At 39.6% G+C, this 19,427-nt stretch overlaps 1 protein-coding gene across 4 annotated transcripts in view; it reads right to left on the bottom strand.

Moving 5' to 3' along the window:
* The window catches only part of LOC118333634 (short transient receptor potential channel 7), a 41,735-nt gene extending 31,181 nt beyond the window's left edge, over positions 1-10,554 (bottom strand). For 3 of the 4 annotated variants that reach the window (XM_035669368.1, XM_035669367.1, XM_035669369.1), the window contains exon 1: positions 4,031-4,783. In XM_035669368.1, the coding sequence (XP_035525261.1) occupies positions 4,031-4,783 (753 nt within the window). Of the gene's footprint in view, positions 1-4,030; positions 4,794-10,066 lie in introns of those variants that run through there. The other variant, XM_035669366.1, reaches the window with a different exon arrangement.
* Between the last annotated feature and the right edge of the window lie 8,873 nt (positions 10,555-19,427).

Genomic DNA, 19,427 nt, shown 5'->3' with positions numbered 1-19,427 from the left:
TTCTGACGGAGAGTCACCACAAAAGGTCGACGCTATCTCAGCATTGGTCTTAAAATGTAAAATGTGATTTAAAATAGTAGAGGGCGTGTTGAGCCATTTTTAACCAACAACATTGATGTGTTTCACCACAGTATAGCTATATAATTCAGTTTACAGCTCAAAAAACACATTTTAGGGTGGATTACCTCTTTAACTATGCTTTTTGGAGATACCGGATCTAAAGCGGCAACAGTGTTTATTAAGGTTAATAAATGCTCACAAAGCAAAGGATTTGAAGCCACATACTATAAAACCTCAAACAATCCAGTCTTTCATAATAGCACACTGGTATCGATGTGGGGCAGCATGCTGTAGGCTTTTTTCTTTTACTGAATCAAAATTATTTGTGCCTACAAATACAAAGCAGTTTGAGGTAAAGCATTACAAAATCTGAACATGAGATCAATATGTCATGCTCTCAAATTGCACTCTTGAAGAAAAAGCCCCTTACATTCTGATGTTATGTGTACATTAAACATTGTTCACATAGTAAGATGTAACCTTTTCTTTTGTTAGCATGTCAGTATGCTATGTATTGATCTCAAAGTAGTGGGAGCAGTTACTGATGATAAAAGTGCTGGACAAGCAGGAATTCTGACACCTTGGTGATTATCGATAAAACAATAAACAGGACCATGAAAACCATTAGCGTTTATTTTCTGGAGGACAGCAAATGGCAATCAGTTCTAACCCAAACCAAGAGCCAGACTGCTTATGTGACTGTGGCAGAGTGCTTCATGCTAGGATTTAATTCTAATATGTGGAGGTCAACACGCAGTACTTCAAGTCCTTGTGAAAATCTCCAACTTCCAAAAGTTGAGTGTTGGCTGCTGAATTATGTTTCATTTACAGACAATGCTGTCAGAACATAAGAAAACAACAACAAGAGGCAATAATTAGAATAATTAAGATAATATGAATTTAGAAGCTTCATCATTTATTAGGCATTCAGCAGTCAACTCTCAAGTCTTGAAGGTTCATACAGCACACAAATGAACCACAGCACACGTGACGGTTATTATAGAGCCGTGTTAAAGACACTGTCAGGAACCACCTTCTCATAAAGGTACTACGATTTTACCTATTTACTCAAGAAACACAATGGACTGCTGTATCTGCTGAGCCTTAAGGCCATTTTCACCCATAAACGCAGGTTATCTTCAACTAATAAGACAATAAAGGCAACTAAGTTGTAGTATTACACACACACAGTATTTAGAAAACTGATGTCAAACTAATTATGTCAGACTGTGTTTAGTCCTTGTTTAAAGCTAAACAAATATATATTGTGGGGAGAGCGGACAACATTGCACTGTCATGGTGAAAATATTGTTTCAGTTTTGATATCGATATGATACTGTGTTTGTACTTGTTATAATTTGTATTTTTAGAATGCAATTATAGTTATAGAAACTTAAAAATGTGCTAGTGTTGACACATTCAAAGTCTCATATCTTTTGAAATCTTTTAAAAGTGCTTGGGTGTTATTAATGACATAAAGTATTGATTCATTAATTAATTAATGATAAATTAATTTATTCTCAGTGACTTGATGCCTCAATTTTGTCCCCAAGTTTGATTTCCTAACATGAAACAGGACTGTCTAAGGCTACTGGCAAACTGTCTTAAAATTATTTGATATTTTAATATAATGAGAAGATGAAGTGAGGGGGGGACACAAAGTCAAATAAAGAGAGAAGACAGGAGGGTGAAAATGAGATGGCAATGAGACAGATGAGCTCCAACACAACCCCGGTCCCTCAGGTGAGCCCTTCTCATTAACTTGTCTGGAGATGGGAAACAGAATGACAATCAAAAAGGCTGAATGACAAACACAAAGGTGGGCAGAAATATTGAAGAATGGATGAATAAGGACAGACAGAAATGAACAGAGGGCATAGGAAAAATGCAGTAACACATGGGCTGACAAAGGGAGACTAATAGGCAAAGAAACAGAAATTGGAATGTTATGAGCATTGTTATCTGATTGGTTCAATCATATGATCATTCTTTCTACATTAATGGTGAATATAAATTGAATTTAGTATGTAATCAAAGAGAACTAACCAGTGTTAGCCACTCTGAAGTGAAACTTACCGGTCATTTTTTTTAAATTGTTTACAGTTCAAGAGAAACTTAAAGAAAATCATGAAACAAAACACACTAGAAAATCTGGACAATAAACAATGCATATGACTCACTTAACAGTGAACATTGTCCACATGTTATCTGTATGAGAAAAGTGGATCATCTACAGTGAATCCAAAACTTTTTGCTGGATTTGGACACCAGGGATGATGCACGTTTCTCACACTGTGGAATCTAAGACTGTCAAAAATGACAATGCCATAGTGCCAACAAAATGGCTTTTAACAGGTCTCTCTGGCAGAGAGACAAAATAAGACTCTATTGCTCACCAAGTTCATACAATTATCACCAAACCAAAAACAGAAAACAGAGCAGTGTGGACAGCTGGAGACAAAGTGGTGGTGTAGCTTTCTAAAACTGCTGATAAAGGCAGAGCTTGAATACAGTGCAGACTCATACAGTTGTTGAGTTATCGTTAAAATATGGTTTTCTTGCTCCTTGCTGACAGATGAAAAGGGTTTATTCAATAAATAGTTGTCTTCTGACTTTCAGAAATTCAGATTTCAACATGATTTTTGTCTCTTGTAAGGCATTATTTAATATCGGTTTAATTTTTCCGCATTTTGGCAAATTATTTGATATTATATAATTAAAGAAACAGCAAACACATGGAGAGAGAGATGGTGATGTACGGTTGTGATGACAGGTTAGGGAAACGGAAGGTTGGAGAACCCTGCAATTATAATATACAAAACCATGCATACACCCTATTATATGTTATATATAATCATAACAGCAGCTATCCTTATTAATATAGTTCATAATAATGATTCCAACCACATTGCCCAGCCCTACTGGTCAATTTATTATTTTCTACAAAGTGGCTGTTCCTCTCCTCGGCGAGTCTCATTTGTCAGTGAGTGTGCTGGCCTTAATATCCAAAGCCAACTGATCCGGGGTGTATCAGCTGGCACAGTAGGCAGGAATCATCTCCCTCTCCACCTCAAGCCGGTACTTGAAAGCTTGCCCAAACCTGCCACACGCTGTAAGTAAGCAGGCATGTTGTGCCTCCAGCCCAAGTCAATCAGCCTGCTTCAGGACCGATGCCAGCACATCCAGCTAGGTTTGATTCCTAGTAAAAAAATATATTTAGAGTGTGTGGTTGTGTGTGCGTGTGCGAGACTGCTATGAGTCAAAGATGTAAAGACCAGCCACTTCAAACAACATCATTAACTATTACACACACACACACACACACACACACACACACATACTCTATCTTAAGGAAGCGTGGAACGTTTTAGTGACTGCAGTATTTAGTATGCTATCTTTTTTCTCACTACTAGTGCTCACTCTGATATTTTTCATCAAAGAAAGTGTTTACAATTCTTATTTAACCACAAGCTGAGAAGAGACATTGCATTGGTAATGGGTAGTTCAAAAAAGTAATAAAACACTGGGATTGCACTGGGAAATCTATTCAAGATGCCTACTGACTAAGTCGGCATTGGCAGAGATGGATCTACAAATTATTATTCAGCACTATTTCCCTATTCTGCCTAAACTCCTAAACAAGTAAAGAAAAAACTGCCAGGGAATGTTAAAATGCAAGGACTGTAATCATACTTATAATGATAAATTAAGCTTATTTACATTTACAGTATACCTGTTTTATCATTTTTAAGTATTTAAATTAAATGTATTGTGTATGTGTCATCTGATGAAGAACATCCCTCTTTTTCACCTTCCTTCCCTACACCACTCTGTCAAATCACCCCTTTGGCAACCCATTTAAAATACATTTGTACATTAATATATATATATATATATAGACATAGTAAAATACTGATAAATAAAAAACAAATAGGCAAACATTTTGAGAAAAACAAAGAAGCCATCTTACTTTAAACTCTGTCTCAATGTTGGCCAGTCTTGCCAGTTCATTGCTGAGCTCCAGGGCAGTCAGCACAGGGTCTTCACTGCTGAGTGACAGGTAAGCTGCACTGGCCAGGCCCTTATATGCATTCATCCTGGAGCGAGAGTGACTGAACGAGTCTATCTTCTGTTTCTCTATGCACTCTGAACACTTGCAGAAGTAGTCATGTGGCCTTTCTATGCGGGCCCCCTTTGTCAAAAGGATGTGGACGATCTCATACTCCTGGCAGTGAGCAGCCAGGATGACGGGCGTGACGTCATGTGAAAAACGTGTTCCATCCTCGTCATAAGCGTAAAAATCGTCATCGCGCATCTCTTGCTCCAAGGGGCTCAAAGTCAGCCGGAGACCTCCGCCAAAAGCAGGGTGGCCGAGAATGGCCTCAACTATTCGAACGTAACCCTTGGATATAGCCAAAAGCAGACCATCTCCGATCCTAGCCAAACCATCCTTCTTTAGAAGCAGCTCGGTCACTTCTAGGTGCTCATTGCCCACTGCCAGTTGCAAAGCATTCTGGCCCATGTAGTCGACACAATTGAAGTTAAGGGTTTTGGACTCCTCCAGCATTTTGCGGACCACAGGAATGTTTCCATATTCAGCAGCATCCAAAAACCGCTCCTCCTCAGCAGTGAGGGGGGAGCCACGTTCATTGAACATGTAGGCCGGGCCCCGCACTGCCTGGCGACGCCCCTTCTCTCTCAGTGTGGTGTGCCGGCGATGCATGGCTTCCACCCTGGAGACAGTATAGAAGAGAGCAGACAGTGAAGGAGGGATGAAGTGACGGACGGTGAGGCAAAGAAAAGTGGAGAGCAAGAGAGCAAATGATGGAGGTGGGGGGAAATGATAGTATCATTAGTTACATCAAACTGACTATGGTGTAAGAAGGCAAACAAAGTCATTACTGCTTCCCCTTGTGGATGTCTTCTGTGGACAGGGACTGGTCAAACACAATCAGCAGTGCTTAACACAGACTTCTCTTCTGACCCCAGAGAAGGTGCCACCATGACATCTGTGATATATCTGTCTCCAACCAGATCACGGCTACCAGGGTCAAAGCTCATTGCGGGGTCCATCTCAGGTCAACAGCTTTGATTGGCAAGAGAGAGAGATGAAGCTGTCATCTTAATTGTTCTGGCATGATAAACTCACAATATGAGTCAGTAGTCATCCAAAGAAGCTCTTTGGCCAGTAGTCATCTATCAAAACATGCACACACACAGGAATGAACATGTATCTCCTATTCAGTATGTTTTCACTTGTTTTTCTTCCTAAACAGAGCACTATTTCCAGTGTTACTCCGTCACATCCCAGCAGGACAGAGTCGGTTAAAAAAAAAATCGTTTTTCATTGACTTGTCAGATATAACTAGATGTACCTTGCACAGAACCCCCATCACTGCAAAACACATTTTATTGGCACTTCTGTACTCCTCCTATTGTATTCTACAAACACAAAGATCTGTCACAATGACTGCTTCTGCTGCGCAGCCTGACACTCTGACCCACAGTGTGAAAAAAGCCTTGATGTTCCTTCCCCAAAGCTGGAAAAAAAGAGAGGGAGAAAGGGGAAGAAGAAGAGATTGTGGATAAGCTTTGAAATGAAAAGTGAATGGGAATTAAGTATTGGTGCTGGTGAAGAAATGGTACCCAGTTACCTAAAGAGTAAGAGTTTAATTTATAAGACACTAATATGTCACTAAGTGCAAATAAAACAATTCTTATTGAGCGGACTAAAATGAATCACACATACTTGCTAACTTGAGTAGAGAGACTGTGTTCTATGAATTGGTGCAATGATCTTATAGATGAATAGGACTCCAGTTTCACAATAAGACCTGGCACCAAAATAAAAAACATGTAAGGTTATTTTTAATTCAGGGCAGGCTATTTGTAATTCCCCTTACTTTGTGTGTGCATTTGTATGTGTGTGTGTGTGTGTGTGGACAGAATGCTGGACATTGAAGGAAAAGGTGAAAATGGAAACCTGTTCATGGTGAAAACATTCCCTGTGGGCGTCAAAGGATGTGGAACTGAGAAGATAAAGAGAGCTCACCAAGGCAAATCACTGTGGGAGAGTGTAAGTGTGTGTGTGTCCCTGTGTGTGTGTGTATGGGGGAGTGGGTGAATGTGTGTGAGAGAGACAGAGGGGGGGTGTATTTGTCAGTGTGTTTAAGGGGTATAAAAGGTCTGCAGCTCTTGATTTTCGATTTACACAATCAGCTGTGTATGCCTTAGGCTGCCAATCAATAGATGGCAAAATCTCCCTTTCTCTCTCTCGCTCTCTCTTTCACATAATTGCTATCTCACAAATGAACACACACACATGAATACAAATGTGGAGATACAGTAAGGTGCAACCATGAACAGATGCCAGCACCATCATTACAGAATGTGGACACAATGTATATCATCTGTAAAAGTGATGTAAACGATACCAATCTGCTTTCATGGAGCTTATAATAATAATATGGCATTTTCTTGTTAAGGCTACAGTTTGTGTTGCTGATTCATTATAATGCATTATGCTCTAGGTATCTATTTATCTCCCCCAAACCAGCGCCTACACATACACATGCACACACTCTCACAGACATTTTTATTAAGCATTGGGAGGATTCCTCTTAAATGAGGGGACAGTCTGGCTGCCAGCCCATTTAGATAACCTTATAGTCAGGTAATGAATCGCCATTTTCCATCCCTCTCTATCTCCCTCTCCATCCATCTCTGACTGTTTGTGATTCTGATCTGAAATAGAATTTCCCTGCATCATTTCTGTGCGGAATTACAATCACAAAGATAGGAGGAGGCAGACACAATGGAGATGGATTGATAGAGAGCAAGTGTGTGGGGTGGGGGGGAAGCAAGAGAAGAGAGAGACAAACAGATGAACAAGTAGAAAAAGGAGTGATTGAAGAAGGGGTTGTGTATATGTATGTCTGCTAATATACCTAGAGTGTGTGACTGTACTCATGCATCATGTAGTGTTCTTAAGACGAAAGGACTTGTTGCAACCAAGACCACCAGACATTATTTCCCACATGGGTGTAGCAGAACATGATGTCATGCTAGAAGAGCTTCCACTACCATTTATTACAAAATACACCTATACTCCATCCCATCCCACTACACTCATCTCTCTGTCTACCTGTTGAATGTAAGTCCAATATTGACCCACCTTTTTAGTCCCTGCTTTGGTTCACAAACGCCTGGGAAAACATATCTGGGTTTATAAAGCTTTCTAGATGTTTGACTGGCCTCTCTTGTTTACTTACATTCTTGACCATTTCACATTAAGCAGGTAGCATTTAGTCAGCTTGTGTAAATAGATTGTGAATTCAACCTTTCTAACAGGAGAATAACACTAATAAACTGAAAATCGCTGAAAGTTGCATTGGGTTGTAGTAAATGGGTCTTGATAGTAATGTAGTGGGATCAACAGTGTTGGCAACCTTTTCACATTTCATTTGATTTAGCATTAATGGACTGCAATATTATTATAGGTTAACAGTTTTTAATCCCTGAACCACACACTGCACCGATTCAGCTGTTACACAGCTTTCATTTGGATGCTGCAATGAAGTCAAAGGCTGCTGCAGATCACTGTCCAAGCAAGCAGCTCCTTCTCTTATTAACAACTAAACTGTCAGAAAAAGGAGAAACTATCTTGCACCACTGCTACTGGTGATTCCAACTATATCACAACGCACCACTGCAGAACATTTTCCAGTGGAGCTGTTATTCTTTCACACCAATGATACTGTATTTCATATTTTATTGGCAAGAATTATTAATGCAAAGTAGGCTCCTTGGTGAAGTAGGTAACCCATCAAAGAAAAATAATCAGCTGGCTCTACTTTGAGTTACAAAGTGTGTTTAGGTGCCTTTAGAGAGTTCTGGTTTCTGAAACTTTAGAGTTAACGGCCAATAAACAACTATCAAAATGAATGAATAAATCACTTGCACAACTTATGTCCAAATTTTAGCTGACAACCAGAAATTGTTGTCATCAGTTGTTGAGATATCAAGCCAGGAAGACACTGTGAGTACCAATTTAAGAAATGTTACACTCAAATGAATGAAAAGCATTGAGGGAAGTAAACCCATATAGAAACATGTAGTTTTCTTGACATTCAATTAATGACAATAATGAACACACAGAAAGTGGAAATCAGCACATATTGGTTATGGTGGGAGGTTCACTTGAAAAGCACTGATGTAAAAATGAAATGTAGACACATTTATAGTACAGCTTCTGCATACAATGGAAATTGTATTATCTTATTGTAGGCTATTCTGTAACAAGTTATTTTTAAACCGGTTTGAACTGATTAAAATATCCTCTTTTATACATCTTACCTTCACAAGGCTGGACCACGAAGGTAATTATATTCAGTTTAAGCAATCAAATAGGTAAAGTAATTTACCAGAAAACTACAGAAAAAGGAAAGAAGATGAAACAGGCTTGAAACCAGATTTTGAGGATAATGAGTGAAAAAGAAGTTTGACTCAGCAGGAATATTTACAGAACCGACTAATGAGTTAGTACTTTATCAGTGCACAGACATGAGCAGTTACACACTCAGCTCTCTCTCTTCCTCACCTCTCTTTATCAAACACACACACACATACACACTCTTTCAAGCAGTAAATTGCCAATTTTTGAGATCAAAGGTGAACTGCTCACCATTTTTCACTGGTAATGAGAAACAGACATGTTCTCCCTCTCTTACCTTACACACACACACACACACACACACACACACAAAGTCCAACATTTAGCCTTGTCAGGCATCAGTGAGAGCATACATGCTTCTTTTCCATGCAAGGCTTTTAAGTTGAACACTGGTGTATCAAAGGGGCAGAAAGATCAAAGACCAACACTGAGGCCTGCCATTCTCAAAATCTGTCATAGCAAAGCTGGCAGTGCCACATATCCATTCTGTGTCACCATCTATGTCCCCTTTGTGGATGCTTCCAGCCATCCACAAAATGGTCCACTGCAGCCACCAAATGGACCTGTGAGCACTTATCTCAAAGTCAAGCAGTTAAACATATAGGAAAATTGAGTGAAATTATACACTGCACTACATTTTGCAAAAATAGCCAAGAGGTTGCCAATCAGGGTTTTTACTGTAAGTGTGTGATGAGTAAGATGTTGTTGGGGATGTACTGTGCAAGCCGATTTCTGTAGTCTCAGCTCAGTGTCACATAGTCTTACCCTGGTGTCTCTCTCTTACTCAGACTAACACACGACACACACATACACACACAATCCCTGTTGACAGCTGCTTAAGCATTCATGCACCGGAACCAATCAAGATGCACTCTCTCGACGCAAGGACAAGATAAGGGTTGTAGTGGAAAAGCTCAGATGACACACTAATTCATTTAAACTCACACACCCCTCGCTTCTTCATGTATGCATCCTGTACATATGCATTCACAGGGGACACAACACTGTCTAACCACACCAGCCACACACAGTCAGCTCAACAGAATGAGGAGGGAGGGAGAAAAATATCATATTTCAGCACCAGATAAGTTCAAATTAAATTAAAAACAGCAAAAGAAAGTTTAAACATGTGTTTTGCTAAATATATGGTCTTCCAGTAATACTAATCTACTGTGCATTACAGTCCCCTTGATGTGATCCATGAAGGACCTGTAAAGCACAGCTGAGTGTCAATCATTGGTCCATAGCTGCTCTGACAGGTGAATGCAGCTGGCCCAGTGTATATCCTGGCTGCTTGACTCTACTCTCCCTGACCTCTACTTGTACCCATTCCAGGTGGATTAGTTGCTGTTGATTAAATTCTCTCAACCCAGAACAGCTTTGCCATTTCTAAGCTAAAGCTCAGCAGCCTCTTTGCAAATAACAGACAATTGCAGAGTTTAAAAATAAGGACATGGACTTTACACAAGGCCACGAAACCGGCCACTTTACTTATTTATCATGTTTCTGAATAGATGAATAAAAGTTGTGGGTGAATGTTATGGGACGACTTACGTTTGCCTGGTTTCGGAGTTGAACTCGGTGTCGATGTGCTCAACAGAGTAGTGGTTCCCGTGGTCCGAGAGCTCCGCAGCCCGCTGGAGTCTCTGTCCGCGGTGCTGAAAGCGCTCCGCGTTCGCCGCTCCTCGTCCTCTCCACTTGGGAAACGGGTCATCGTAGCTGTCGTACACCGCATCTATCTGCACATTCTGCCGCGAACGAAACGGAGAGCCGGCGTCCCCGGTGCTCAGGTGGAACTTTGGCGGTGTGAGGTGTGGGGACTCCCCGGGTTCCCGCTTCTCTGGAGACGGGTGAAGACACTCCGGAGAGGCGAGGTAGGGCGGGTCTGTGTCCCCCAGCAGCGGAGAAGCGGAGGAGAAGAGGTCGAGGGGCCGCGGAGAGGAAGGAGATCCTCGGGGAAGACAAACAGACAGAGGCGGGGAGGGAGTCTCTGAGAGATGCCCTCTCTCGCCGCTGTCGCTTTCCTCTCCCTCGTCAGACATTGGGACAGTTCGTGAGCAGCATATACTTTAAATATATGTAGCTATGTGAAAGACATTTAACGATGTTTCCAAAGTTTCAACAGCACAAGTTTCCTCTGAGCTGCGCAGCAGCGACCAGCCGAGCGTCCACCTTTGCACAAGAGCGCGCGCACCAATTAGAGAGCACCGAGAGTGCGCGCGCAGGGAACCAGCCCTTTACAAAATGGGGGAAAAAATGAACCAGTGGCACCACATCACAAAATAGCTCAATACACTGCATTAGCCTGTAAGTGATTACATCGTATGCTTACATTTACTATGGAGAAAAACAAACAGAAAACGAGTGTCCAGTTAGTGGGTAAATGTTAAAACACAGGTTTTACTGTGCTGGTCTAGTAAAATAACACACATAGGAGACCAGAAAACTCTTCTTCTTACTGACCACCAAACACAAATATCAACTGGAGGGTGAGTGGCTTGTTATGAAATCATGTTTCCTTACAGGAGAGATGGAGGGAGATAGCATTCACTTCAGGGTTAACATGCCCACCTGGTGTATGCCAATTACTGGTACTGCCATAATCTTGTTATTTCTTCAGAGAACAAGCAATTAATAGCGACCTAAAGTAGCCCACATCTACTCTCTGGGGTAGGTGTATCTTAGGAGTCCTTGCTTGCTCTTTGGTAGGTTCAGTTAAACCTGAACACAAAGCCTTTGAGGTCTGTGTTTTCAGATATAAAGAGGAAGATGATTCAGTGTTTAAATGTCACTCTGTTAGTGTGTATCCTTTGTGTGTGTGGTCCTGTAGGCTAATTAGAGGCAGAGACACATTAGTCTGGATGGAGACTTCCTGCACCCCCACACGGACAATAACCAGTCCTATCCAAGCTCTTTGATCTATCCTTGTATCTATGCACCTAACAAATACACACAGACCAAAACAAATCAAATTAACACACATCACACATGACAAGCAGTTTTCACAGATGGTTACGTTTTGGTAGAAACTAGTTGTTAAGGAAGACAAACTTTGTAGACGTTCAGGGTTTCACTACTTACTTTTGGCTCACTTCAGTAGCTTGAAATTGCTCAACCAAATGTCAAAGTCATTTTCAAGAAATGTTTTAAGAAATAAAAACTGCATATTATTTCTTTTCTAGGAAATGAAGAAATCAAGGGACCCATAAAATATTTTATCTCGTATTTTCATATCTTTTTCACATTAGAGTGATAGGATTAAAATGTAAAAACCAGTGAAAGCAGCCCTGCAGGATTAATTACAGGCATTAAAACTCGTACAAGACACTTCTCAACTGTGGGTCTTCTGGCAAGTGTCCAGTAAAAATGCTTTCATACCAAGCCCACAGGTAATACAGATATTAGTGAGAATTGAGAGAAATTGTGTAGTATGTGCCACTGCTGCACATGAAGTTCTGAGTGAATGTCAAGGCACTGTGCGGCTATCTGTATGTGTGTGTGTAAGGGTCTGCCATTGTACCTCTTCTGTCATATTGCTTTAGGCTTTGGAAGTAGAAAAGGGTTGTTGTGAGTGTATGTGTGTGATTACAGAGCTACAATAAGCTACTTTAACAATGCTTTATCCAGACTATTTTTTGTTTTGACAACCAGCCAGGCTTATACAGCATTGGAAGTGCCATTGTAAGAAGCACAATATTAAAGAAGGGAGCCTGTGTCTTAGTGAGTAAGTGTAACAATTACATAGTACTCTAGTTGTCCAAGATACATTATTAATCATCATGTTTCACACAAGTAAGCCACATATTTTGCAGAACCCTAATAAATAGGTCAGGCTCCTTTATGAATGTTAATGTAATGAAAACAATGGAATTACTCATTAGGGAATTCAAAAGAGAAAATTACTATTAGATAAGGGTAGGGTCTCTCTATGGGTTGAAATTTCTGGCCTCACCTCAATCACTGGTGTCCCTGCAGGAGATTTCTATTGTCTGCCACAGGCAGAACTCCTGCTGGGAAATCACTGATTGGGGGTGTTTAGAAAAGCTACATGTTTGAAAGTTTCAATCAACAAGAAACTGTGCAGCAGCACTTTTCTGTCCTATTTGATTCAGTGTGAAATTGCTGTCTCAGAGCAAAGATAGCAGCCACTTAATATGGAAGGGTTCACGTCAAGCACTGCATTGAATTCTATGTTTGCTAAGTTAAGATACTGTATTCTGTAGACAGATAGATGGATAGACAGAGATTGAGATGTTTGGTTGAATCACATCTTCGAAGGTCAAGTAGAAGTCACATTGAACACCACTCCAGTCCCCTCTGGCAGCCCAAACAGTAAACACTCTTCTCTCACTGTTTATATATGAAAACATATAGCCCCACAAATCAGATGAGAGAATAATATATACAGACAAATCTGGTGTGACAACAGAGTCCCTTCCACTTTGCAGGCCCTGCTTTCATCGGTTTCCATCAGTAGAGGCGATTGACAGATCATGTGGCATCACCAGCACCTCTGTGATGACAGCAGGTGTACCAGTTTGGTGATGCCAGCTATCATTTCCTCTGGAGGGAGCAACAAGTTATAGGATGAAGGCTCACAGTCCTGGCTTCACATTTCACAGGTGTTGCAAATGTGGCATCCAGACAGAAAGTCCACCAGAAAGAGCTGACAGTCCATGAAGCCCAAAGCTGTTTATGTTGTGGGCTGTAGAAGGAAGGCTGTAACCCTGCTGTCCCAGCAGGTTCACATATTCCTCATTACCTTCTTTCCCTTCAGACAGAGCACAGCACGCCTCCAACACTGATAGTCTGACCATGGAACATGCCCTATGGATTTCTTTGGTTTTGGTCTGTACATTTTATATACCAACTGCTATTAAAGTGAGTTATCTGAGTTACATTTTTAGATAGCAATTGCTGGTTTTACGTCTTTAATTCTAGATTAAAATTCCTTCTTCAATGACTGATCAGATATCAATTTCTTTCTCGTTTCACGTTTCACACAAACACACAGTCCAAGCCTCTTTGAAAACATTCTTTAGAAGAAGAAAAGGTCATAAGCATATGGAGAGGTGACAGAGATAAGCTCGATGTCCCAATGTATGGTCATGCACACTGACAGAAAGGCAAGTAAGAGCAAATTATCATATACATTCAAGCTAACAATATATTCACACCTACAGTATGTACCCAGATGAAGCACACACACAAATGCTGCGGGACTTTGAGGCTGGAGAGCAGGATGTGAATTTGGCTTCCTGCATGTTGTCAGCTTTGTGAAACGCTGGGTTATGGTTAGGAAGAGATTGTAGTTGTGGTAAAATACTGAACGTGTCAAGGTGACCCATCTCTGTTTTTTAGAATTTTAAAAATTTTTAAATATTTGACCAAGATGCCTAAACAATTCATACATTCATGCAAACGCTTTTGTTTACACAAATGTTTTTACATGTGAACATGATTTTTAGGAGTCAGAGTGGCACACAGAGAGAAAATGACAGTAGAAAGGGTGACAAAAATCAGTCTGTCCCCTTCTTTTTCACACCCTGTCCTCTGTTTATTCCTTAGCTGTCAAACATCGTCTAACTCTCCATTTTATGGAGTCCCAGTTCCTATCACTATTTCATCACGTCTAGAGGCACAGGTTTTCCGGGAGTTGGTCATCATTGGACATGCTCCACAAAACATAAAATATTTAATAGGATTATAGAGGGTTTATTTCAGATTTACATTTACTGTACTTTCATCACCTCTATGGCTTAGAAAAACAGTATGTGTCACTTAAATGGGTTTATCATTGTTGGGACGCTTGTGGAGATTCTTGGAAAGCAAGAATATGCAAATCGAGTGGTTTTGATCTTTAGAGGATTAAAGTAAGAGAAGGCGCTTTCAAATCATAAGAGACACAAAAACCATACCTTTCAGTCGGCCGGTCAATAATTTTTGGCTTCAACATCTTAATCTTGTTGGAGTGGTGGACAAATATTTAGCTGTGAGATGGGGGAAAAACTGGTGGGAAAAAAAACAGCGATCAGGATTTGTTAACTCTAATTACACCTCACTGTTGAGGTGAAGAAATGAGGCTAAAAGTGGTACAATGGTACCGTCTGTCACAGGTAACCTGGCTTCTTGTCCTATTGACTTTAACAGGCCAATCAGTGTTAATGTGTCAGAGGAGGAAGGGCACCAAAGCCAATCACTCACACCCTTAATCAACTTCATGATAATTATATTGGTTAGTTGATCAATGACATGCCATGTCATGCCATCAATGGGGGCAGCACTCCCCTGAGGACACCAGATGTCGTGATGTTTCCCTACAGATTTGTTCTTTAATCTACTCTGTGTTTAATTTGTATGTTTACTTCATCCTCTCTTCTGCTCCAATTAGTAAGATCCCTTACAGCTGAGTTTGAAATAGCGGGCAGATATTGGAGTCAATCCATACTCCATGCATATTTTATTGGTACAGAGCCACGGGAGAGGCATTGGAGTGTTTAAAACTTTTATTATGTCTGCTTGCCAGGGTTTGATGGATGACTCGTGACGGAACATTTAATGAGGTATTCTGCCAACTGGCCTTTATTAAAGATATCAGTGAAGTTGTGTGCAGGTATCTGAACCACAGACCCACAGTACTGATGCTATTACTGTATGTGCACACACACACACACACACACACAAACACACACAACCATGCAAATTGATGTAAATAAATTCTCTGATAAAAAAATCTTTTTTTCTGTTTATTGTTATTACATGAATATATTCACAGCCATTGTGCCAAATAATGTACAAATGGCAAGAACTGTTCAAATCCCCCATACGGTGTACAGTCATTTTGTCATTTATTATTTACACATAAAGACACACACACACACACACACACACATTCAGGGCCAATACAGCATACACACTCACTGCAGTAATGTAATGCAATGCAATGTCAGAATATACATTTATTTACAACCCAATGAGCATTACTAATATTATACTTTTATGTATTAAGAAAGAGAAATCCATACTTGTTCCTGCTTGCCTCGGTGCATTCAGTACATTCCCGCCTTGACACATGACTCCAAGTCATTATGGAAAGTGATGACCAAGTGTTTCTGGTTCAGAAATGGTCTTTGCAGTGTGTGTTTATGTCTGTACACATATGTGTGTGCATGTGTTGTACCTAGCATTGGAAGAAGAAAATTCAGCAGATGGAAGATCTCAAAGGGAAAAATAAAACTTAATTTAATGTGTTGGTAAAGGACAAAGAAAGAAAAAAAAACAAAGCCTCCTCATGGCCAAAGTGACTGTAGATGCTCATCATGAATTTTAATTTTCTTTGTTCGACCCAGTGAGCACCGCCCCCAGAGGGCCAAAAGACAAAATGACAAGTGACATTATTTTCCAGATTAAACTCAATATATCAAAATGTGCTCTGTAAGACATTCACTATATTGACATTCAGATGAAAAATGTCTTCCTCTTATGTGTCTCTATTCTAAGCTCAAGTTAAATTTTTTGTCAAGAACTCTTTAATTAAAGCCAATCAAAATTTTCCCAAAAAATGTAAACAATATGAAGACCATCAGTTTTTCCTAAGACAATGTGCATTGATGTATCACTTGCTGATAATTAGAGAGTTTTCACAGTGAAGCAGATGCTGAGTATTGCGCTCTGCGGGTGAGAGTTACAGGCTCCAACTGGTAGTTCATGTGAAGTGGGGAATGTGGTTTCATTCCGCCATGCAGAGCGGATCATTGGAGTAATACCTGCCACCAATTATCCTCACCAATGGCCTATGCTGGGAGGATCAACACTGTCTCTGGCAGTGACATTGCGCCCTTAGCTAAACAGCTGGAGCAGTGGATGTATATGGGGAAAAAAACATTGAAGTCACAGACACATTGAGTGAGAGGCCCCCTACTAAGTAAACAAACCACCTGGTTTGAACCTAAATGAATGCGTACTGATCTCTACTTGAATGAGAATCTAATTTACAAATCATCATTGATTGCACAGCAGGACAGGCTAAAAGTCTGAGTCTAAGACTTGAATATTTGACTGAAAAAACACAAATGTTCTTTAATTTTAAATGTTCATGCCATTGTAAATACAACTATAACTAAAACTAAAATAACATGAAAGTTAAACTCATCATTTTTAAGGAAATAAAACTATAAATGTATAATGAATAATTCAAATGGCAAGAAAAACTAAAAAAGAAATAAAAAAAGAAATATTTAAAACTATGTTAACAGTGGCTAGAGGCAGACATCGCCAACAAAATATCCACTGTAGACCATATGCACTGACAGCAGGACATAAAAAAAACCTCTAACATAGATACATAGGTTAAAAAATAATAATAAATTTGGTAAAGTTAACAACAAAAGCAAATTTGTTCCACACTGCATCTAAACAGGCATCCATTAATTTGAAAGATAATTGAAAGCTAAGTGCCATCTAAATATGTCAGTTTACTATATAAGCATTTGTGGTATAAAATATGCTTGTAATAAGCATTAGTTAATAGGTAATAGGGGCCGAATAAGATGCTTCTTAACATAAATATATGTTAATAAGACTATAAAAGTATTAATAATAGCATCATAAACACAATTCTTGCACAACACTTGTTATCTGTTTATCGACTGCTTAAGAACATTAATAGAAGCCTTATGAGTTTCTTATCATTGTTTATAATAATTAAGGTTAATACATCCTCACTGGTGCACTTTCAAACAAGAGGGCATGAATAAACAATTACATATAAATACAATGTTTTAACGATGAAGCACAAAAACACACTTTAAGACAGCTCTTTTTTCTCTACATCTAATACATTTCCTAATTCCTTCAACTTGTCAAACTTCCGGGGCTTCTCAGGTTTCCAGCAGCAATTTTCTGGCTAACAGCGTACATAGAGAGATGGTCTGAGCTTTATACCTATTCTTCACCCTACCTAGCTCCACCAGCCCAAATAGTGCAATTAAAGGGGTGTGGGGAATTTCAAAAAGTTTGCAACCTATGACAGAAATGTGAAGATGAGACCTGCAGTAGCTGAAAAGATGTGATAATTAGAATAAAAATCTCAAATTCCCTCCAAATTGTGAAAACTGGGTCCTCTAGACGTGGTCTAAATGCATGATTTGAGCATAACAGGGAATCCAGTTATATTTTAAGGGCTTTCAATATAGACAGCACCTGAGACCAGACTTTTAAAGTGTTTTGGATTATGGGGTTATTCCCATATGCATTCTTTGTAACCTTTGTTGGGCAATTAACAAATGCTGGAAGACATGAACGCTTGCCAGAGAGTAACTCAATCTGTAGCCATGCAGGCATTTCCTCCAGGTTACTGCCAGGAGGGAAACCGTGTCAGAAAGAGAAAATGTTTAAATGGACAGCCAGATAATACAATTTAAACTGGGGAAGACAGAATCTACCTTCACTCCTACCTTTACTTAAATGCTTACTAGAAATTCAAGGTACTTTACCAGACCAAATGAAAGATGAAACAACAGACTAGCTTCTTGAAACAGGATTGAGGGATGCTCAATTGACTGAAAAATGCTACCATTAAAGCAATCACCTATGACACAAAAAGGATCTTTTGTCAGTATTTAACAAATCTTCCCCTAACTTTAAATAATCAAAAGAAAAATATCTCCACATTCAGTAACATTAGGCTTCTCTCCGAACTGTAAATGACTCAACAGTACATCCGCCTCTGGCCTTGTGGTGAACTCCACAAGTCTACCACTGGCTTGTTACACCTCAGGTTTCTTTGCCAAAACCCTTCATCTCAGTCTCACCCAGCCTTGACAGCCATGGGAAATCCATGCTGTAAATTGAAAAAAGGTCCTGAGAGAATGAAGTGGCTGGCTACATTTTCTTTTTCACACTTCTGAACAAAGCAGTGAAAGTAACACAAGACTGCAGTGTTAAGAATGAGTGCTTTTCCATGACAGCTATGGTGTTGTAACGGCCCACTAAATGCATTTGATTGATGCATAAGGAATATGACAATAGACAATATAAACAACAAATAAACAATTGAACTCTTAGTCTTTGGCGTTTTATTGGCATTTGTTTCTATATAACTGATATATAGATTTTGGACGACTGTGGCACCATCAGTAACATCAGTCAATTTTGTTTTTCACAGTAAATTGATAGTTAGATTTTGTTTCTATGGAGGATTCCTTGAAAGTTGCATGGCATCTAGTGATTAAGTTTAAAGATTGCAACTAACTGAACCCCACTCGCACTGACCACAGGCTGTGAAGTGTATAGGTGAAACTATGGTGGCTGCAAAACTCACAAATAATGCCAAAAGCCCTATCTACAGCCTGTGTTTAGTTTGTCTGTTCTAGGCTACTGTAGAAACATGGCAGTTCAACATGCCGGACTCCACGGAAGGCAATGTGTTGATAAAAACGGCTCCTTCTGAGGCAAACATAACAATTCAGATTTTTAAGTGATAATACACTAATGAAAACAAGATGAAGATTATATTCCATTTCTGCCAATAAATCCTCCTAAATGTTACACACTGGACCTTTAAATTGATTGAGTATGAGAATTGCTGGAGCACCCCTTTAACCAACAAGCCTTCAATCTATATTTTACTACACTGTAATAATATGAAAAAAAACATAAAACATAATCTAATTTAATTTTAAAAGACACATGGAATTCTACAATCAAAATTATCTTCTCTGTGAAAGGAAACAGCTTTGTTGAGAGTAAGAGTTTGGAAAGAGCATGTGGATTTCCAAGAGATTACGTAAAATCCATGCGGATTTCGTCTGACCGGAGGCATGTAGATTTTGCATTTTGTTGAAGTTTATACTGATCCAGCAGCTGATGACAGTACACAGTAGCTTTATACAGCCTGGGGGTATCTATTCAAACT

Source organism: Morone saxatilis, unplaced genomic scaffold (genome assembly GCF_004916995.1).
Source record: "Morone saxatilis isolate NCDOM2014 unplaced genomic scaffold, NCSU_SB_2.0 Contig22, whole genome shotgun sequence".
NCBI lineage: Eukaryota > Metazoa > Chordata > Actinopteri > Moronidae > Morone > Morone saxatilis.
Note: the sequence above shows the minus strand (reverse complement) of the source record. Positions and strands in the feature narration are given on the sequence as shown.